This window comes from Cryptosporidium parvum, chromosome 8, assembly GCF_000165345.1.
Source record: "Cryptosporidium parvum Iowa II chromosome 8, whole genome shotgun sequence".
Taxonomy (NCBI): Eukaryota; Apicomplexa; class Conoidasida; order Eucoccidiorida; family Cryptosporidiidae; genus Cryptosporidium; species Cryptosporidium parvum.
In genome coordinates, this window is record NC_006987.1 from 1169394 (window position 1) to 1192794 (window position 23401).

Consider the following 23401-nt stretch of genomic DNA (forward strand, 5'->3'; position numbering starts at 1 on the left):
AATCTGAAATTTTAAAATTTTAATTTTAATGGTTTGTTTCTAATATTAATAAAAAAAAAAAAAATGGCGCCCATATTCAAAATATTTGTATATTTAATTATGGCAAATTGACTCACATAAATTTAATACATAATATAAGACAAAAAAAAATTATTGAGGGGATTTATATCAAAAATAAAAGGCAATAAAAATTACCTTATTAAATTGTAAGTAATAGCAAGTTATTCGAAATTATTTGAAAAAGAAAAGCTCAATATAAATAAGATTAGTTTTAAACATATTACAATATAAGTATTTATTATGCCTATAGATATTAATAGAATTAGAGTGGAGAAAGGTGGAGATTATCAAAAGATAGCCGAGTCAGAAATGGCAAGGTATAAAGGACTAGAAACTCTTGAGGAACTCGTTAAAGTAGATCAGAAATGGAGAGAGGATATGTTTAAATTAGAGCAAAGCAAAAAGGAGTTAAATTCAATTTCAAAAGAAATTGCTCAAATTAAAAAGAAAGATCCAAAGGCAGATTGCAAGGATTTACAAGACAAAAGCGTTCAATTAAAGAAGAATCTTCCAATTATCGAGAAACAAGCATTGGAAACTGAAGAAGTAAGAGATAAGTTATGGCATAAAATTGGTAATGTCTTACAACCTGATGTTCCTATTTCCAATACAGAGGATGACAACCTTGTATTGAGAACATGGGGAGAAATACCAGATATTAAGGTTGATGGAACACCAGGGAAATTGCATCACAATGAAATCATGTCCAGATTAGGATTCTATGATAGTGTGAAAGGTGCAGAATTAGCAGGCCATCGTGGTTACTTTTTAAAGGATTATGGTGTAATAATGAGTATGGCTCTCTCACATTATGCTATGGGATTCTTGTTAAAAAAAGGATATTTGGCAATTCAACCGCCATACTTTATGAAAAGAGATTTGATGGGTAAAGCAGCTGAATTGCAGGACTTTGAGGAGACACTTTATCACATTCCTTCTGATAACAGCAAAGGCGAGGTTGATTCAAATAGCTTATTTTTGATTGCAACATCTGAGCAACCAATAGCTGCAATGCATCATAATGTGACACTTGAAGATAAGGACTTACCAATCAAATATGCTGGTATTTCAACATGCTTTAGAAAAGAGGCAGGCGCTCATGGTAAAGATACCTGGGGAATATTTAGAATTCATCAATTTGAAAAAGTTGAGCAATTCTGTGTTACTTTACCAGAAGACTCACAAAAGATTCATGAGGAAATGATTAGCATTTCCGAGGAATTTTATCAATCTTTGGAATTACCTTATAGAGTAATTTCAATCGTATCAGGAGCGCTTAATGACGCTGCATCGAAAAAGTATGATTTAGAAGCTTGGTTCCCCGGATATAACTCATATAGGGAACTTGTTTCATGCTCAAACTGTACTGATTACCAATCTAGAGCGCTTGAATGTCGTCTGGGATTCAGAAAAGAAGGAGAGCGTGAAAAACATTACTGCCATTTCCTAAACGGTACTTTATGTGCAATCCAAAGAACAATGTGCTGTATTGTTGAAAACTATCAAACTCCAGATGGTCTTAGAATACCAAAAGTCTTACAGCCTTATATGAATGGCGTCGAATTCATTCCATTCAAAAACGAAACCGCTACTTGTGCCAATTAGTCTTTTTTTAGCATACGTGGGAAGGCGGGCTTTTCCCAACATAGAATTGCATGCAAACTTAAATATATATAGGAAATATTCACAAAATTATAAATATGAACAATTAAGTTTGTGAAATTTAGAAAATCTATATTTTAACACTAGAATTTAATAAGTTATTTCTAAATACGGCTTGGAGGCTTTCTTTCCCAAATTATTTCTCCCTCTTCTCCTATTATAAGATCGTCCACGTAATAGGGAATACAAAAGATTGCCATATTATATATATGCCCCTTAGAAAATGGAGAGTTTTGCGTATCTGGAAATGGTTTTAGATATGAAATCTTATTCCATGCAAGATTCTCCCAAGTAGTTAAGTTATTATAGGCAAGAAAAAGGTGATATATAACAAGCAATAGAGAGAGAAAAGCAATAAAGAGTGCATTCCCAGCAATGAAAATCATTGAGCAAATATCAAAGATTGTTAGGCGGCTACCATTCAGATCTGCTTTGAATAGACAAATTGAGATACAATAAAGAATCCAAATACACTCGGGAAATTGAACAAGCGAAAGCCACCAAAATTTGCATCTATTATATTCACCAATGCATACACCAAGCCAAGGACAATGGTGATCATGGGTCCGAATACATCTTTCACAAGAAGTACAATGCTTTGTACGAAGAGGTTGATACATTCTGCAATAATCACAAAATCTTAACCTAACTCCATTCTGATACATTTTCCCCTCTTTAAAGACAAAGTAGCCATCATTACTTTGAAAACAGCTATTTTTGAGACTATTACCACTCATTTCTCTTCTTGGTAGGAGATCAATGCCGTCTGAAGAACATGGAGAAAGCGGAAATGATAAACTATTACTATTCAAATTTGATACTGGATGAGTTAGTTGTTCCAATTTTGGTGTTTTTTGATCCATATCATTAAAATTTAATTTAAAAGTTGATCCTTCTTCATTTAAGTTTCCCCTGTCAATAAAGCTACATTCAGGAGATTTATTATCACCATCTATAAGATCTATAGATAATTTGCAGCATTCCGAGCTATTATTACTTAACAAGTTATCCAAGATCCTATTATTATTCAAAGAAAACTGAGAAACTCCTATTGAATTTAGAAGTTGTCCAGGCGCACTTTCCATTACTAAACTTAAACTAGCTGTGCTTTTATCAATTCTTATTGGAGATTTTATCAAATTACTTGTATTTAAAAGTGGGAAAGATGTGGTACCGCTTCCCAGTCTTAAAATACTGTTTGATAAATTTAAATCATTTGTATTTGAATCGCATCTAGAATCAGCCAATGATTTATCATCCAAAATCTCAAAACTAGAGTTATTGATTGATTCATTTATAGTCTGTAAATTATTTATTGACCCAGCTTCAAGGTCAAATTCATCAAATTCTTCATCCCTTTCTTCATCTGAAGATCCAAATATATCACTATTACTTATTTTTTTTTCATTAGTGCCTCTTTTCAAATTTCTTAATTCCAAATTAAATTTTAGTTTTAATGGATCCCTAATTTTGTCCACTGGTTTCAATTTTGTTGATGGACAACTTTTCAGGTATCCTGGATCTCCAAACGATATTAATATATATAAAGTATAATTTAACATACCAAATATTAAAGAGTAAACTATTAAAAAAGGAGCATTATTTATATACCAATCATTACTTGTATTATTTAACAACAACCATACTGGATAATATGCATATAATCTAAGTATACATACAAATATACCTGTAATATTCCAATTATTCTTTGAATTCACAATAAAACGAGATGGTAACAATCCCAGAGGGTTATCTGTATATGATGATAAGTCATTCTCCTTGTATCTTACCATATCATTATTTTTCTTTTTTTTCCCTTAGTAAAATAGATTTCTGTTTTCAATATAGTTTACTTTTTATTTTACTTTAACTTTTATTCTTTATTTTATACTTATATTTTGATAAGCCTATTTAGTTACTTACCTTAACACACTTCCCCCCACTAAAAAAAAAGCCAAGAATATTAATATCAAGTGATTAATATTTCACTAAATAGATTTTCAAATCACACAGATCTCAAGGGAATAGTGTCAGATTACCTTATTTTCTCGAAATTCTAATTTTTTTTAATACTTAATTAAATTTGTTTATTGCTTTAGCATGCACACCATTTAAGAATATTTACTAATACCTTAATTTCTGACCTAAATGTGTGTAATACAACAAATAACTTGCCAGGACTCTTTTATTCTTATAATAAACCTTTAAAATATTATCAAGATGTATTATATATATATATTTTTTAGTTACACCTTCTTTAACCCGGCCTTTGAAAATTTAAATATTTCAATTTAGTATTCATCCTTTTTTTTTTTTTTTCAAATTACCCCATCAATTGCATTTCACAGTTTACCGCCAAGTCCCTGCCTACAAATGTGAGAGTTCCCGCCTTTAATTAACAGTTTTGGCGGGAGCTGATTGTTAGTCTTCGAGAACTGAGCGCGTAAATGTGGAATTGGGGCAAAAATGCATATATACTATCGGTTGGGACCGGAGAGGGGTAAATGGGATCTTATAAGGAGAAAAAAAAAAGAAAGAAGAATAGTATTGTCTTTGAAGTGATCATTTAATTGTTTGTTATTGATTTTTTTTCTATTTGTTTATATCACCTAATAGTATGAAATGCAAGTAGAATTAGATTTAAAGAAAAGATTGGAAATAAATGATACTTGTATATTATGGTGCACCTTGGATGTGTTTGATAATTTGGACTTTAGTAATTTGATTAACAAATTAAGACTCGAAGTATTGGAAGATGAAGAGTTTGAAAGAATTTTAAGGTTAGTTATAAATTATTCATAGTTTAATCAAAAATTATTATGAAGGATTAATGTTAAATTGACTTATTTTATTACTTAAATTAGGTATAAAATTCTGGATGATAGAAAAAGATCTTTATTAAGTGTATTATTAATGAAATTAGCCTTAATGAATTACTATGATATTTCACCAAAACAGGTAAAAATAATTCGTGAAAAAGGAATGAAGCCGTATTTTAAATATGACTCGGAAAGTGATTCATTACTGCATTTTAATGTTTCACATGATGGAGATGTTGTGGTGATTATTTTGTCTAAATATATGGTTGGAATTGATATTATGAAAACCGAGTTATCACCTTCCAGAGTTCAGTTATCAAATAATATTATGGAAGCAAATGAGAAATTTTTGAATAATATGAAAAATGTTTTCCATCCATCTGAGTGGGAATATATTCAGAAAGATATCTCAAAATTTATGCATTATTGGACAATTAAAGAGTCATTTGTAAAATATATTGGGCTAGGGCTTTATGTTGATCCAAGAAGGCTATTAATAGATTCAAGTTTAGTAAAAGAAAATCATCAATGTAATTTGAATTCTCCCTATTTAAAACAAAGTAATATATATCTGGACAATCAATTACAGGTAAGGAAATCAATTTTGTTAAATATAAGTATATATATATTAATTAATGCTACTGAATATGTTAAATTAATTTATTGTCTTATTTTCAGAATTGTGAGATCTATTCATCTAACAAAATTATTTCCAATTATTATATTTCTTTCTGTATATCAGAAAGTTATTCTCAGAAATTCAACACATACAATATTTCTAGCGATCAAGTTAAGTATATTAATGAGTTTAAGAGATCACAACTTTGTAAAAATTCTACTATAAAGGTAAGCTCATATTTCTTAGTACTTTCTAATTAAACTCTGAACTAGATTTGACTCTTTTTTTAACATTATTATTATTACTATATATAGATACATACTCAGCAACTAAAAGTAATGAATTTTTTTTCCTTTTGATACACTCTCAAGATAATGTAATATTCAATATTATCACACAGAAAATATCTAGAAATTTGAAGAAAATTCATATATCAGTAGCCACACTACTATTTCATATTTCTAAACTTAAAGAACTCTTATATTTTATGGTGATGATGATTTTGATTTCTTTAACCATTTTTACTTTTTTCAATTAATATATTATCGCTCGTAATAATTAAAAAAAAAAACAAAATTACCCGCCAAAACCCTCACAGTGATTAGTGCATTTTTGCAGAGGAAAAAAAATTAATACCTAAATAAAATTAATTAATTTACTATTTTCAAGCACAGAATAATTAGTTAAATTAAATATAAGAGAATCAGGATGTTAGTAAACACAGATGTTGATATTTCAAATGAATTAGAATCTATGTCCATTTTAAGGCCAAAGTACCCAACACATGTAGTGACTAAACAAGGAATAGAGTTAAGAAGTTCATCTTATGGAGTTGAAGATAGAGAGGGTAATATTGGTGAATTATTAGCAGTAACTCAGATCACAGGAGTTGTTTATATGACATTTGATTCTTCTGGAAGGCTTTATTCAATTGAAAAAGATATTGCAAGAGAATTTCTTGGAGAGTTGCAGGATGAAAAGATGAGTTGGGAATAAGCCTAAGAATATTTAGGTTAATTTTGGTAGAATTTGAAAGAGGTTGGGATCAGCTTTAAGAGAGGAGAGAAAGGAATAATCAAGAAGCTGAATAGTTATTAGTAAAATATTAATTTTACTAATTTAATAAAAGGAGAGAAAAAAAAAATCTGTAAGGAGGTAGCTACTTAAAATTACTATTTGAATTTTTATTCCTTGATAAGAAATGTTTGTCAAATAAAAATGAGATGAAATTTGGAACTGGTTAGAGATTTATTTGATCTAGATTTGTAGATGTATAAGTCCTTTTCTATCATTTATACTACTAATTCTCCTTCTCTTCCTTCATATTTACTCATTAAAATTACGTAATAAATAAATTTCAGATTAATTATTATGTACATTTTTTTTAAGTTTTTTTTAATTATATCACTTTTTTATCGAAGTGACTTATTCTAGGCAAAGTGCTCGAGTGGTTAAGAGGTCAGTCTCGAAAACTGATAGCGTTTCGCTGCGCAGGTTCGAATCCTGCCTTTGTCGGTTTTTTCCCCCCTATATAATTGGTAATAATTGGAGAAGAATCAAATTAATTGAAAAAATGAGGGAAATGGAGTGAAGAAAATGAAAAGGAATGTAGTAAAAAAATATTATGTATAACTAAGTGAATCAAATGATCGTAAATATACTTTAGTATATTTTATCCTTTATATGCTATTATGGTTGATTTAAAAAGAAAGATAATTAAAATTCTTTTTATTTTTCCTATATTATAGGAATATTAAAGTTATCTACTATCAAGATCTTAAAGACTTAAGGATCTGCTCAAGATGTTCGAGATCCTTGTCAATTAGTTGAATATTACAATCATAATAATCTTGAATTTGTTGAATTAAAGAAAGCTGATGAGGAAGAATAAAGTTAATAGATATACCATTTAATCCAAATCTTCCAGTTCTTCCAATTCTATGCAAATATGTCTCATTTTCAACTTGAACTGAAGATGTCTGATTAACAATATCAATAGAATTTGTGGAGCTGAATCTGACAGGAATATCAAAATTAATCACAAGAGTGACTTGAGGAACATCAATACCTCTTGATAAAACATCAGTAGCAATTAAAACTTTGCTTTCACCTGATCTAAATGAATCCATAACTTGATCACGAATTTCATGATCCATTTTCTCACCAGAATTAGTTTGGGTACCACATATAACAGAAATTGCATGTCCATCTCTTCTCATATTTTCAGCTATAGAAAAGGCTGTTTTTCTAGTATTAACAAAAATGATAGACTGTCCAATTGACATACAAGCATACAAATCTGATAAAAATGAAAGCTTATCAGCATCATCATTACAAATTACATAGAACTGTTGAATAGTATTCAATGTTAACTCTTCTTTTTTAACATTAATTTTATTTGCATTGGGTACAATCTTTTCAGCAAAAAGACGAACTTCCTCGTGGTAAGTTGCACTGAATAAAAGGATTTGTAAATTTTGTCTAAAGAATTTCCTGATTTGTCCAACTTGAGAAGCCATCATATTTCTATGATCAATCATTTCATCAGCTTCATCAATAACCATTAACTTCATAAATTCTGTTGGAAAAGATCTTTTCTTTAAAAAGTCTTGCATTTTTCCAGGAGTACATATAATTATCTGAGATCCAATAGTCTTATCGTATTTATCTCCTTGAGCAACAACAAGCCATGTTGTGATTCCTGTAAACTTTCCAAGTTCATTTACAACATCCTGGTTTTGACGTGCAAGCTCTCTAGTTGGACATAAACACATACATTGGGGATGAATAATCCTTGTATCAACTTTCCCCAACATAGCTAAAGCAAAAGTCGCAGTTTTACCACTTCCATTATGAGCTTGAGCAATTAAATTCATTGGTGAATTTAATATGAGTGGTAATGCTGCAGCTTGAATCTTAGATGGACGATTAAAACCTTTATTATAAATACCTTTAAGTAGATCAGGTGAAAGATTAAGATCTGACCAATCTTTCGCAGAATACAGCTGAGCTTTAGGATCTACAGTTTGAACTGATATTGATGAGTTATTTTGAACATCTCTAAATTGAAAAGCAGAATTATCGCTTTTTGGAGACTTAAAATCATCTATATCATCATTTTCAGTGTCTTTCCTTTCCATATCGTCTTCTTTAGATGTTCTTTCTTCCTCTTCTTGAACCTTTTTTGAATCTTCTAATTGAGAATTTGATGAAGTAATATTCTTAAAATATTCCTTAAGTTCATCTACATTTGCAACTTCTCCATTTTCCTCTGTTTCTATCCTACTAGAGTTGCTATTGTTAATAACGGAATCTTCAGTTGACATCAAGGCTTACTTCACTCTCCAAATCTTTTCTTGATATATATTCAAAGTGATAATTTTCGTATCGGGACAAATTCCAAGTAGCTGCAATTCAAATATATTACTATTGTAATGCTTGAATTACTGATATAATAATCAAATCTAGATGAAAAATAGTAAATAAATTCCCTTCCTCTGATCTTTTAGATTATTGATTATTATTCTAATTCCTTTTGTTCCACCCCCTAGAAAGAATTTTTTTTAAATATTAACCTTCCTTTATTCTTTTCTTCCTTAATAATTCGGTACCAGTTTCGGCGCCAGACCTTTGGCGGGCATATTAAAGACATTATAATGTCAAATATTTTGTGATGAAAAAAGAGGAAAATTTGCAGAGAAAATTAGGTGGAGAAAAAATACTTTAATTTGGTTAAAGTAGATTCTTTTAAAGGAAGGATTTAGGGTATTAATATTAAAATTATTTGAATAAATAGTTTTAACTAAAAATTAAAAAAATAGTGGAATTGGGTTGAGTTTATTATATTGAATAATGATTAAACCAACAGAAGAAGAGCTTAAAGAGTTTAAGAACTCCTGGAATCCATTAGTTCAAGAGGATATTAGCAGTGCAGATTATTACTTTAATTCTTATGCTCATTTTGGAATACATGAAGAAATGTTAAAAGATTCAGTCAGAACTGGTTCATACCAGAAGGCCATAATGTCTAATAAACATTTGTTCCAAGATAAGATTGTCTTGGATGTAGGAAGTGGTACAGGAATTCTATGTATGTTTGCTGCAATGGCAGGAGCAAAGCACGTATATGGTATAGAATGTTCAGAAATTGTACATGTTGCCAGAAATATAATTAAGGATAATAATCTATCTGATAAGATTACCTTTATACAGAGTAAAGCTGAAGAAGCTGTTCTTCCTGTAGAAAAGGTTGATATTATCATTTCCGAATGGATGGGATATTTACTATTATATGAATCTATGTTGGATACTGTATTATTTTGCAGAGATAAATGGCTTAAGGAAGATGGTTTAATCTTCCCAGATAGAGCACAAATGTATATTGCAGGTATCGAAGATGCTGAATATAAACAAGAAAAGCTTGGATATTGGAATAATGTTTATGGATTTAATTATCAATATGTCAAACCTTGTATTATGGAAGAACCAATAATAGATACCGTTGGAGAGAATGCTGTTAATACAAGCTCTTATTGTATTCTTGATATTGACCTTTACAAGTGTAAGAAAGAAGACTTAGAATTTGTATCTCCTTTTTATCTTAAGGCTGCTAGAAAAGACTTTGTTCATGCTTTCATTGTATGGTTTGATATCATTTTTGGATGTGGTCATAAACCTGTTACTTTTACTACAAGCCCTTTTGGGAAATATACTCATTGGAAACAATCAGTATTCTACTTTGAAGAAGATCTTGTTTGCGATACTAATGATATGATTTCAGGAATATTTGCTTTAAAGAAGAACACTAAAAATGTCCGAGATCTTGACATTAAAATCAAATTCAACTTTACAAAAAATAATTCTTCTATTGAAAGGATTAACTATTATAGACTAAGGTAAAAGCTTTAACATGATTGTTTTGTATGCTCTTTTCAATCATTAGTTATTATTATTTTACAATATAAAGGTGAAACATAAACTTACAGATTCTTAAATTGAATATTTTATACACTCTTATTATGTATTTTTATGCTTTAATTCAATGATATTTTGTATCTATTTACCACTATTCTTACTGCTTCTTATAACATTAACATTTATTTGAATTAATTTACATGCAATCTGATCTGATTATAACATAGTCATTCCAAAACATATAAAAGAATTATTCTAGACTAAATGAACCAAACTATTCAAAACTAACTAAATTAAATCTCCATATCTACTGTAATTGTTTCTATAAATTCTTTCTTTTTTTATTTACAATATTTGATCATGTATTTATATGTGTGGTTTCCCGCCGGCGCGCAACCACTTTAAAGGTATCGAAGTAATATATGAAATTATGTAGATGGAAAAAAAAATAAAAGAAAAAAAGAAAATAGCAATTTAGACAAATTATAAATATTTAAAATTGAATCTTGATTACAAGTATTTGAGCTTTTTAGGACAAATTGAGGGGGAGTAAAGCTAAGGCTTCGGATAAGGATACTTTGAAACCTTATTGTAGGAGTGTTAGGGAGAAATTTAATAAGGCCCTGCTCCTTACAACAATAAACCTTTATTGGTTTAGTAATGAGAGTTTACTTCATCTGAACAAACGGAGGAGTCTAGAATGACAGCCGTATTTGACACATACTGTTCCAGTGAGAGGCCTGAATTTTCAGTCTTTGGCCACTTTGTGGGGAGAAGAGATGAGCAAGATTCTCGATTAAATTTGTCTCTTGTAAAAAGTAACAGGATAGAGCTTTATGAGGTGAACAAAGATAAAAAGATTAGATTTATCGCATCATCAATACTTTTGCAAACTCCTGTGGCTTGTACTACCTTGAAAGGACATAATGGTATGCCTGATTATATAGTACTATTATTTGCTCATTGGGAAATCATGATCTATAGGTACTCAAATCAATATGGAGAGTTAGAGCTAGTTAGTAAAGATCAAATCGAAATAGGAGACTTTGCAAGAGGCGCATCTTTGAAGTTTTCACGAGTTATTGAAGCTGATGACAATATTAAACTTGAACAAATTCTAATAGGAGCCAAACCTAATTGTGATGATCTTGTTCTCATGATCACTTCTCCTAAATATCTATTATTTATTACATATAGATTGAAAGCGAATAGAAATGAATTTAATAAAGAGCTTTCTTTAGGAGTATGTTGGGGAATTCTTGTTGAAACAGATATTTATATGGATACTATTGTTGATTCTTGCCAAATTTTGGATGAAAACTCTAATCTTTGTTTACAACCCAAAATTGCTATTTTGACTAGAATTGGGCCAATAAGTACCGGATCTATTCAATCACATTCAAATTGTGTTTCTTTAATATATTTAACTATTAATATGGAACTTACTGAATTTACTGTCTTGGATAAACTTGAACTTCTTCCAATGGATTCCTATAAACTTATTCCTTTTGATACTAGGAGAAATACTAATATATGTTTATCTGGAGGAGTAATGGTACTTTCCAGGAACTCTATAATTCTTCATGGAGGCATAAATAGACCATTTACATTAATCACAACTAATGATTCTTATGACAAAGTTCCAGAGAAAAAGCTAGAAGTTGATTTATGTGCTCAAAAAGTTCATGGATTTAAGGCAAAAACATTTGGATTTGATACAGGTATCGTTAATGTAGATGGTAATAGTACAAGTACAACTTCTAATGATAATTCTGAATTCTTAAATACTATTTCTACTGATAATTCAAATAGTAATTTGGATCTTAGAACTTTACTTACAAATCTTCAACCAATATTAATCAATCAACCAGAATTATCCATAGAATTCCAAATTTCATATTCGGTACCTTTCTTAATTACTAACGAATATTATGGTATTTTACTTTTTAATCAAATTCAGCCATATTTAATTGGTTTAGTTCTACAATTATCAACAGACCGAACTAATGGAATCAAAGGATTCCATTGGTTTAAAGTTAATGAATATTGGGATTGGAGTAGAAACTATTTATCATGTAGAAATGATTCAGTTTTATACCTTGAAACTACGACTCATACAAAAAAGCTCGGGTCTGAGACAATTCTAGATGAGCATTATTTAATTACCGGTACCCCTATTTTTAGAGTTCAAAATGCTAGATTTGTCCAAAATAAAAATGATTCTTATAATTGTCAGTCATTATTATTAATTGGAAATAATGACTCTAATTCTGGAATCTCTATTTTAGATTTTACATTTAATAAAAAATTTACGGTACCTTTTATAAAAAATATATCAAGTACCCAAGATCCACAATTAAGTTATAATGCTATAGTAAAATTAATTAATTCAAAAGAGGCACAATCTCGTATTAGTGACGAAAAGAATAAAAAAATCAAAAGGAATCAGGTAGATTCTGATAGTGTTAATCTAATACAACCTTATTCAGAAACTTACCTTTCATCTTCTAATCTAGAAGATCTTGAAAGATTTTACATATACTCAGATATTCCTATAAAGGAATATTGTAATGAATCTGAAGAAAATGTAGGTATTTTAAGAGATATTAAAATTAGGGATTATTTAGATCTTGGTCCAAACTCTCTTAGGGACTTTTGTATTATCCCAAGTTCTTATGAAAATTGGAATATTGAATTGGATGATGAAAAACGTCATAAGAAGTACCCAGTTGATGAAAATCACTCAATACTTAGTACAAATGGAACTTATCCAATAGGACAACTTTCTCTATATGAGAAGTCTGTTTCTAAATCATTAATAACAAAGTTCTCCTTGGATGATATTCTGTTCCATTGGACTTTAAATGATCCAATTACTAGTAAAACTAAGTATTTAGTATTTACTTCGGATCCTTTAAAAAGTATCGGCAAGACTTATTTCTTTTCATTAGATACTTGTATTAATAGTAGCCAAGAAACCTTTATTATTGGAGATGTGAATCAATTGGATCCTTCAGAAGGAGAATTTGATTATGAAGCAGACTCAAATACTGTTGGAGTTGGAGTAATTAAAATGGGAAATGCATATGAGGATATTTTTGTGATCCAAGTTCTCCCATCAACCATTAATGTTTTAGATTTTGGAATCAAAACAAGATTAGTAGAACTGGATCTCATTTCAACTTTATTCTCTGATAATCCTGATGCTCCATTAGCAATTAAATCTTTTATTATGGGTAACTTAATTATAATTTTATTTGAAGATTCTACTATTAAAGTTTTAAAGATCTTGAAATCGAATCCAGATAAAGATCAAGATCATAAAATAGGTACCGAATATATTAATTCATTAAATAGCTTAAAAATTATTAATGAATTTTTAAGATACCAAATTATTATTGAGAATATGGATGATCTTTTTGAGGAACTTAATAATCTTTTTGAAATTAACCAACTTGTAATTAAACAAAGAGTTATGGAAGGAGAGACTTCACAGCTTTTCGAAGATGAGCCTTTAGAAACAACATCAATAGAAGAGAGGAATCCTGATCAATTATGGAAAAACAAATTCTGGATCAGACATGTTTCTCCAGTAATTACTAATTCTGATCGTAATTTGAAAGATTCAGAAGATTTCTTACTTGTTTTAGTCATTTATAGCAAATTATGGTTGAATGGATCTATAGCAATCTATAATATAGCTAAGAAGAGATTAATGTTCTTTTCACCTTTTATATCTGCTGTACCATCTATAATGGGTAACGTATTATCACAAACTGGTAATAAGGAGGAGATCATATACAGATTTCTTGAGAATGAGTTTGATCTTGGAAGACCAATAACCTCAATATGCACTCCAATTATTGAACCAAAATATTATATAGCAAAAGAAGGAGGAGGGATTTCAATTTCTTCCACATTTTCTCTGAATCCTAGTGGATTAAGTACTTCCAGCCAAGGAGGTAATGATTCGAACTTTACACAAAGCTCTAATTCTTATTTGATTTCTTGTGAACTTATTAAGATGGAAGAAGAAGATAGCAAAGAGGGTAATAGTGAAATGATACTGGTTGCTTCAGTTTCACAGAAGCCAATCCTGGTTTATAGGCTTGATCTTAGAAATAATAACTCAAATATTTCTAGATCAGGAGATTTCATCTTCTCTAGGAAATGGAAGCTGGAAATACAGACAAACTTTAATCATGTACAGATGGATATTACAAGATTCTTTGCTCAGTTTCCAAACACCATATCAAGTTCCAATATCCAAGAAACATTTTCAATTGAATCACCATTATCTATTTATAATTGTGGTCATGGTATTTCATTTAATTCAAAGATCTCAAATAATGTGGATACCTGGATAATTCAGCCACCATCTCCCTTAGATATAGAATTCAGACAAGAAATAATGAGTGATGAAAGAAAGGTATGCGAAATGGGGGATATCTCGTCTTATTCTCCATCTTCTCTTGTTATTATGACAGACAAAGGAAGATTTTCAGTGGTAAGCTTGTACGAGACGAGAACATCCAATTGTATAGCCAAGATAGATTCTCCGTGGTCTCCTATACATATACTTTTAACAACGAGTATTGAGAATGAAATAAACTTTGAATTTTTAAATCTTGCAAATACTTCATCAGATCCAAAATTCTGTAACTCTTTATGCACTTTGCCATTTCCAGGTAATGATAATTGGTTACTCAGAAGAGCCTTCCTTCCAGAAGTGGTGGTCCAAAGAGTGGCATTTTGCAAAGAGTATGGTCTTATTGCCATTATTGTTGGAATTCCTGATAATGCAAAGCACCATTTAAATGGGTATCATATTCGTCAAATGGCTTTCTATAGATATCTAAGATGTCTAGAAGCTGGAGGAAAAGAAGCTCAAACTATCTTACTTAACCAAGATCTCATTAGAAACCCCGACAAGTGCTTTGAAAAGTCTTTAGCAAGTATTCCAGATTTAGATATTCCTCCTGCAAATTTCGACTCAGAAACATATTTTGACACTCTTCCTCCTGGGATAGAAATTGGAGAATCTCTTCCTAAAATATTCTATCAGTCTAATATGATAAACGAAAAAGCCAGAAAATTAGGGTTTTCTAACCAATCTTCCACATGCAGTCATTCCGAGACAGAAAATGGGGCGCCCAACGGTGCATGCAATGGTTTTGAGCGGGAACAATTCGGAATATTAATGGACCCAAATATAATGCGTAACGAGTTATTAATATATTCATTTGAAGATTTATTTCCACATTTAAGACCATCAGTGCCACTTTCAGGGCAAAGCCTTGATAGTTTTCCGAAGCCAAAAGGAAGATATGCTTTTGGAGCTTGGGAGGTGGGTCTGAGTATGAAGTTTGGACAAGATTCCAAAGGCCAGCAAGTTTTAATTATTGGTACAGGCACAAACCCAACTCATTACTATGAAGCAGAGGGAAGGCTACTGATGTTTAAAGTAAAGCAATTGGTTTCTGTAAATGAGGAAGATGGGAATATTGTAGGAGGAACAACAGGAAATGGAACAGAAGTTGAAAGTAAAAGAGAAGTAGTAGTAGGAACAACAGGAGTTCGAGTAAATAATACAAAATGGACAAATATGTTAAAATATTGGCCATCCAGATTTTCAAAGCAGCTATATCATGATAATGTACAAGAGTTGGATATTTGTTTTCAAAGTATGTATAGGGGTCCTGTAACAAGTGTTGATCTAATTAACCTACCAGCAACAACAGCTCCAATTGCACCAGCAATACCAGCTTTAGCAGCTTATCCAATAATACAGAATAATTCTATTGTCAGAGCTCCAAATTCTAATGTTACCTACATTGCTCATACATTTGGATATAGACTTTATATACATGAACTAAGAGAAAATAACGAGGGGAACTTTACTAAAGGAACTTTTATGGATACTCCTTTAGGTATTAGTTCAGTTTCTAATTATAAAGCTTTATTTTTCTTGGGAGACATAAGAAGAGGAATTCATTTTGGAATGCTTAGAACTGATGCTTCCAGAGGATCTCAAACAATGGTTAAATTTGCTAGATCTCATCCTCTTTGGAAATTTACATGTACATCTGCTCAAGCTATTGTTCAAGATAAAGATCTTGCAATTCTAGTATCTGACAACAATAATAATCTATTTACTTTTGAACCTAACTTTAATGCAACGCAAATAATTGACAAGGAAACACTTAAACCAACATCACATACAAGCCTTTCTACATCCTTCGTACATATGAGAACTGTGGAATCAGATAATTATCGTTATGTCATTGCTAGTGGAAGAAATGGTTCCTTCTTCTCTATAAAGCTCACAAATAAATTACAACACGAACATCTTTCACATGTTGAGAAATTACTCTGTTGCAATATTCCTTCATTTTTAGGAATATCTCCTAATTCCTCTCTGCCTATTAATCCAAATCTTACCAGCATCCCACAATTCATTCAAAATCTATATCCTACTGATAAAATCATATTTCTTAAACATCTAAATTACCTTAAATACTTATCTGATCCAATCTTACAATCCATTTTCAAAAACACAAATATATCACTTTCGCGCATTCACCAATTTATAGTTTGACTTTCCCGCTCAAAAAATGGGCGGTAAGTGGGGTAACTGAATAATTTTATAGAATATTTATAATAATAAATATATAAAATAAATAATACATTTAATTATGGACTTGTTTTTTTTTTTTTTTTTTTTAATAATTTTTTTTTTTTAGAATAAATTAATCTTCTTGAATATTGAAGTTCACATTTTCAATTATTATTTATCTCTGACTATGTATATATAGTTTTATTTTGTGTTTAGTCTTAAAAAATATATATCAAATTAGTCTGGGCTTGATTATATAGATTTAACAGTAATATTTAGATCCTCACAATATGTCATGTTAGCAATATAAAATGAAATTTTGATTTGAATGTAATTGAAAATTAGTTGAATAAAATAAAATAAAATTAAAAAAAAAAAATGTATTGTAATTATTTGCAATAAATGATAATTCCATTAGTAAATAACGTAAGAACATATGATGGTTTTGTTAATGGTGAAATAATTGGATCAAAAATAAGTCCATGCGAAAATTACTTGGCAATAATTACAAAAGATTCTCTTCAAATAGTTAGTAATCGTCATAATCGAATACTAATTTCCAGATTTATATTAAACAACAATAATAAAGAAAAAATTGATGAAACTTTTAGTGGAAATTTAGAATGGAGTAATAATAGTAAATTGTTAATCTTAGGATCTTCAAGTTATCAACATGTCTTTGTTTTCCGTCTTCATCTGCATTCTCCTCTTGAAATTTCAAATGAAAATGGATATTTGAGTGAATCAGAATCTAATTTTGAAGATTCTAGTAATGAAAGTAATGAATTTGATGATAATGATGTTGATGATAATAATAATAATAAGGATAATAATGAAAATAAATATCAAACAAATAAACAGGAAAACTTTTTTATTATAAGTGATTCTGTTTCAAAAGTTAATAATAATGAAAGATTTGTTTTTATTACTGAAGAGCTTGAAAATGGATTAATTAATATTCCAAGTGTTAATGTTCCTGATGAAATCTTTGATAGCTTTCAAGAAGATCTGTTATCTTTTCAGTTAATTAGTGAATATGGAACTTTGACAGAAAAAAATGAAAAGTCAAATATAGAAACTGAAATTGAATTCTCAACATCTTATGCAAAATTGGATTTAATTGGAATGATTAATGTATTTTATAAATTTGATTCCTTTCTTCTTATTTTTGACCAAAATATTAATGAATATGTTTTATTATTTTCTTTAAATGAATTTCCAATACTAATTTTAATAACAATTTCCAACTCAAGCTTCAAAATAAGAAGAAATATATTCTTAACAGATTTAATTTCTTTAAAAGGTATTGGAGATGAATTTAAAAACAATTTTCAAACTTGTTCATTTTCTTCATTAGATCCTATTTATAACTTTGATTTAAATAAAAGAAACTTTTTTAGTGGATATTTGGATTTATCCATTATAAATAAAGAAATTAAATTGGAAAATTTGGAAAGATTAAAAATATCCTCTCAAATTCAAGAAAATATTAAAGAATTATCAACTTCAGCCAATTCTTATTACCAAAATGGTTTAAGTTTAATGGAAACTTTAATTAATAATAGTAATAAAGATTTTGATTTTAGTTTGCAAAATAAACCAAATTTCTTAGGATTTGGAATTAGAAATTTGGAATATAATGAAATTCATGATTGGTTAACATTAATAGTTAAACCAATCAATTCTCTTTTATTATTTTCTTGGAATTCACCATTAACTTTAAATGGAAATCATAAAGATTATGATCAAAGTAAAAATATTCAAAGATCTCCATTTGGATTTATTATTAAGCCAAGTGGTATTTTGAGATCAAAAATTCTCAATCGATATCGTAGAATTGTTACAATTTGTGACGAATCATTTGAACTTACAGAAGAAATTGGAATTGAATTTGAATTATGTAATGATTATATTGATAATGAATCCACTTATAATTTTGATGATAATAATAATAAATCAATTAATGATTCAGAAATTAACATTTCTAACTCATTTAACCAAAAAGAATTGTTTATTAGAATTCTTTCATTTGAAGAGATGATATTTATTCAGCCAGAAAATAATCATAAAACTGCTGAAAATAATATAATTTTTGATAAACCCAAAATTAATTGTATATTTAGTTTAAAACTTTCAGAAATGATCTCCAATATGAGCTTATTCTCCAAAGTCCCATATATGAGTGTAACCAATAGTGATATGTATATTACTATAACTTTGGAAGAATATGGAATATTTATAATTGATAGTCTTTCTGGTAAAATTTACTTTAAAATTAATAAAGATATATCCAAAATTCAGAATTCCATTATATTTAAACATGCTATTATTATTTCAAATGATTTTTCAATGTTGTACCAAGTAAAGATTAAAACAAATGATAATGATCAAGAAAGATTATATTTGATAGAACTTCCAATTTATAAATTAGTGGAAACAAGATCATCTTTTTGTAGGCTTTCAAATAATGATCAAAGTCTTCCTTCATGTGAAAATTTGGTTTTTCTTGGAATAGAAAGCATTGGAATATTACAATGTAATTACAGAAATTTTCAATTAGATTTTGATTTAGAATCCAATAACTTTAATGATTTGAAGGAAAGTAATAAAATTGAAAAAGATTCCATTAAAGAATTAAGTTTCAAAAATGAACATTTTAGTTACAATTATGATAATAATATTAAAAATAACCAAAGAATTACCCCAGATTCTAGTGGAATAATATCATCTTGTGTTGAATTCCAAACAGATTTAGTTTTGAAAAGTATACCAATTCCTCCTTCCATATATATTAATCATAACTGGCCAATTAATATGGCATATGTTAACAAAAGTGGAAATTATATACTAGTAAGTGGTTATAGGGGATGTGCAATTTATGATTTAATTAACTCAAGATGGAGATTATTTTGTGATTTAAATCATGAACTTCTTTTATGTAAACCAAATTTACCATTTGGATGGATTAATGAATGGGTTTTCTTCTTATCAGTGGATTCCTCTTTGCTTTTAAATACTTTTCATGATTTAATTACAAGTAATGATGATTTATGGGAAATATCAGCATTTGAGAAGAATAAATTATATGAAACTTATATCCGATCTTTAAATAGAAAATTGAAATCCAGAAATATTCAAAATCAAATAAATAAAAATGACGAAAGTTGTATTGTATTTTTCGATATCCGAAATTCTCTTGATATAAGAAATATTATTGGAATAATTCCGTTTTGCTCTTCTAATCCATTATTAGTGGTTAATAGTATATCTAAACCAGAAGATGATCTTTTTATTTTGTATACTGATGATTTTGTTCTTACAGCTTACGAAGATGAAAATTTATCAAATTCTTCACGTATACCTTCAGAAGTTAAATGGCTTGTTGATCTTTCAGAAATTTGGAATGAGCATCCTGTAGAAATTTTATTAATCAATATATGTATTGAATTCTGTATATTTCTTATATTACAAAAAGATTGGAAATTATATAAATTAACAGTATATTACCAACCAAGTGAAAATATATTAAATAAAAAATGTGAATTTAAACTTGAACCAATTAACAAATCATGTATTGAATTTGATGAGAATTTGTTTTATTATAATAATTCAAATATCATAAAATTTGGATATATGGAATTTTGTTCAAATAATAAAGGGATTAAAAAATCCTTTGAATCTTTAGAAATTACTTCTTCCTTAAATAAAGCTCAGTCAAAATGCAGAATGAATCCAAATATCTCAAATTTTGATAATATTTTGAAAGATGCATTAAATTTACTTGAAAATGAATATAATAAATCAGCTGAAAATGATATATTTGAATTTTTAAAAAACGATGATCTCAGAAAGTTTATAAATAATTGTTTGAATCAAAATATAAATATAATTTCAGATAAGCTTCCATTATACTGGGAAAATATTGAAGAATTAGTCATTTCTGGTATTATTTGGTACTTAACAGAATCTCAAGAAATATTTTTGCTTCCATTAATTGATGAAATGAGTTATAAAGAAAACCAAAAGTGCTTACAACTTAATCCAATACTTGTACAATCATTTCAAACAAAAATTAATCATACTCAAATTGTGAATTTTTTTCCTGGTCTTGCTTCATTTTTACTTTTGGAAACATATCCAAACAAAAAAAGAATTAATAATGAATTTAATTCTGAATCAAATATTAGTAAAAGCCTTAGTTCTTTAGTTAATGAGTCGAGAATTATATTAACAATATGTCAAAGCTTATCTCCAGTTTTACAAGATTTGATTAACATTCCAAATAAATTTTTGAGATCCAAGATTATAAGAGAATTTTTATTTCCAATCACGAGTTATATTAAATTTTACCCTTTAGAGAATATACTTAAAATTCTGATAAATATTTTTGAAAATATGATTTTCTCCACTTTAAAAGATTCATGTAAAGAGTATAAAAAAATTTTGAATGAGATGATTGAGAAAATGGTATCATTTTCCAAGCAAAATGATCTTATAAATAAAAATGTTACTGATGAACTTATTAATAATTATTTGAAAGAAATCTTTTATATTGTTGGACCAAATATGAATATATGCAACGAAAGTTGTTGTGACCATAACAAAGATTCTAGTATCATTGAGTTAATTCAATCAAAAATTATAAAATCTTCACCGAAAATACAAGAAATGATACAATTAATGGAAATAATTGAAGAATCTCTCGATATAGTACATATAAATATATCTTCAATGGAATCATTATCTCAAATTGGAAGTAATAGTACAGAATCAAATATATTTACTTTTCTTGTTATTTCAATAATCAGAAAGATTGATCCAGTAATTGTTCCATGTATAATTTTTCCAATAATTGGTCGAAATCCAAATAATCTTTTTCAAGAATGCATTAGGAATAAAAATTTTTCAAATGCAATGCTTTACCTAACAGTTTTACAATCTTTTCTTGGACCATATTATGTTAGATATGAACATTCTCTTTTATTACTACATAATATTTTATCAAATACAAATATTACCAATTATTATCAACTTTTTTCTATGGCAAGTCAAACCATTAAATTCATCTTTATTATTTTCAAACCAAATAATTTATCTATAAATACGCCATTATCTAAAATTACTGAGCCAGTTTCAATTGTTGGAATAAATAATTGCAATAATTTAGAATTGGATTGTCTTGTTTTTTTAAATAAAATAGATAGTATACTTGAATTCCATTTTTTATCTAAACTTATACAAATTGAATGGTTGTATATAATTATTATGTGCAAAAGTTTGGGAATGAACTTTAATTCTTGGTTCACACATTGTTTGCAAAAATACTTTCCATTATGGTTTAGTGACGAGGATTTGGATTCTTTTTCTTATTTAAAATCTACTAACTTTGTTAATTTGGTTATCTCAGTCCAACATAAATTTAACCTTTTTAATATAGAAGAAAATTCTATTTGTCTTTTTGATGAAACATTCCAACAAAATTCATCATCCAAAGTATTGAATAATATTAACCATAATTTTCTTTCAAATATTCACAAAAATAATTCAGAAATTTTTTCTCAACATTTTTCTATACAAAAGAACTTTATTGTTATTCAAGTAATTAAACAATTTTTTAAAGCATTTTTATCCAATTCTTTCCCTTTACCGGCATTAGCTATTGCATATGCATGCAATGACGTGTATTCTGTCCACAAAGTTCTGCATGACTTTCCAAATATTAAATAAAATTTGCATGCAATTACATAGTTTCAAATACGTTTATATATTTTATTTAATTTTTTTTTTCAGTATGAAATTACTTTTAATATTTATAAAAAAAAATAAATTTGTTTGAAAGGAGAAGTTTATTATATTTACATTTTTCTCTTTTCACAACCCCATATTTTTTTTTATTTTATTTGAATAGACAATAAGTTTTATTTATTTTCAGTTAATAAATTAATATTACTAAATATTTTTATCTTTACTGTTTTAATCTATTCCATTCTTTTTCTCTAAATATAAAATAAAATTTCTTTTATTATCAGTATCTTTCTTTTTATTTGCTTTATTGTTTAATATTTGCTCACACAATTCTTCTGCTAGTAGAATGCATTTGAAAAAAAAAAAAAATCATTCATGACATTTTGTTATTAAAAATTTTATCGGCCGCCTGACTTTGGCGGGTATGTTTGTAATTATAATTTAATTTGAGGGAATATAAATATTAATATAATTGGATAAATAATAAAATTTATTATTGTATAAGGACCAAAAAATAAAGTAAAGTATAAATAGGTTATAAAATCTTAAAGGTGGTCTTTGAGCACTGGTATTACAATATAGTCTATTGATATAATTAGTGAAAAGAAAAAGTAATTCATTTGGTTAAAATATGGAAAATAGTTACAAGATGGGAGTTAAAAATATTGTATTGTTATTTGCCACATTTCTATTAAGTGTTTTAGCAGAAGATCAAAAGGATGGAGAAATTTTAGCAGTAACTCCAAGAGATTTAAATTTGACTCCTTTTAATTTATCAGCTTTAATTTTAGTTTCTTTTTTTACTATGTTGATTATTTTTATTGTTGGATTAACTATTGATACTGATACTCCAACTAGATTTGAAGAGAAGATGCCACCTATTATGAAGGAATATTAAGATATTATTTAACTTGGTTATATAAGAAAAAAATAATAAGTATAATTCAGCTCAATAATTTATTTTAA

The 23401-nt window shown here is 28.2% G+C and overlaps 7 protein-coding genes and 1 non-coding gene across 8 annotated transcripts; 6 read left to right on the forward strand and 2 right to left on the reverse strand.

The window, feature by feature from the left end:
* Positions 1–300: 300 nt before the first annotated feature.
* On the forward strand, positions 301–1665 carry cgd8_4720 (seryl-tRNA synthetase, cytoplasmic; the record flags this gene model as incomplete). The annotated part of the gene is made up of 1 exon (XM_627356.1): positions 301–1665. One exon carries the CDS (start codon positions 301–303, stop codon positions 1663–1665), a length of 1365 nt encoding a protein of 454 aa, XP_627356.1.
* Positions 1666–1826: 161 nt separating this feature from the next.
* On the reverse strand, positions 1827–3515 carry cgd8_4730 (DHHC family palmitoyl transferase with a signal peptide and 4 transmembrane domains; the record flags this gene model as incomplete). Its single annotated transcript, XM_627357.1, has 1 exon — positions 1827–3515. One exon carries the CDS (start codon positions 3513–3515, stop codon positions 1827–1829), a length of 1689 nt encoding a protein of 562 aa, XP_627357.1.
* A 1066-nt stretch (positions 3516–4581) lies between these two features.
* Positions 4582–5385, forward strand: cgd8_4740 (phosphopantetheinyl transferase; the record flags this gene model as incomplete). Its single annotated transcript, XM_627358.1, has 1 exon — positions 4582–5385. A coding segment is annotated over one exon (804 nt), but the record flags the coding sequence as incomplete, so codon positions are not given.
* Positions 5386–6593: 1208 nt separating this feature from the next.
* cgd8_4745 lies at positions 6594–6675 on the forward strand (the record flags this gene model as incomplete). Its single annotated transcript has 1 exon — positions 6594–6675. It is a non-coding gene; the product is annotated as a tRNA-Ser (tRNA).
* Positions 6676–6929: 254 nt separating this feature from the next.
* Positions 6930–8486, reverse strand: cgd8_4750 (Dbp5p-like eIF4A-1-family RNA SFII helicase; the record flags this gene model as incomplete). Its single annotated transcript, XM_627359.1, has 1 exon — positions 6930–8486. One exon carries the CDS (start codon positions 8484–8486, stop codon positions 6930–6932), a length of 1557 nt encoding a protein of 518 aa, XP_627359.1.
* Positions 8487–9012: 526 nt separating this feature from the next.
* Positions 9013–10059, forward strand: cgd8_4760 (arginine n-methyltransferase; the record flags this gene model as incomplete). The annotated part of the gene is made up of 1 exon (XM_627360.1): positions 9013–10059. The coding sequence occupies one exon, from the start codon at positions 9013–9015 to the stop codon at positions 10057–10059; it is 1047 nt and encodes a 348-aa protein (XP_627360.1).
* A 715-nt stretch (positions 10060–10774) lies between these two features.
* Positions 10775–16672, forward strand: cgd8_4770 (hypothetical protein; the record flags this gene model as incomplete). Its single annotated transcript, XM_627361.1, has 1 exon — positions 10775–16672. The coding sequence occupies one exon, from the start codon at positions 10775–10777 to the stop codon at positions 16670–16672; it is 5898 nt and encodes a 1965-aa protein (XP_627361.1).
* A 420-nt stretch (positions 16673–17092) lies between these two features.
* Positions 17093–22417, forward strand: cgd8_4780 (large protein with possible central conserved domain; the record flags this gene model as incomplete). Its single annotated transcript, XM_627362.1, has 1 exon — positions 17093–22417. The coding sequence occupies one exon, from the start codon at positions 17093–17095 to the stop codon at positions 22415–22417; it is 5325 nt and encodes a 1774-aa protein (XP_627362.1).
* Between the last annotated feature and the right edge of the window lie 984 nt (positions 22418–23401).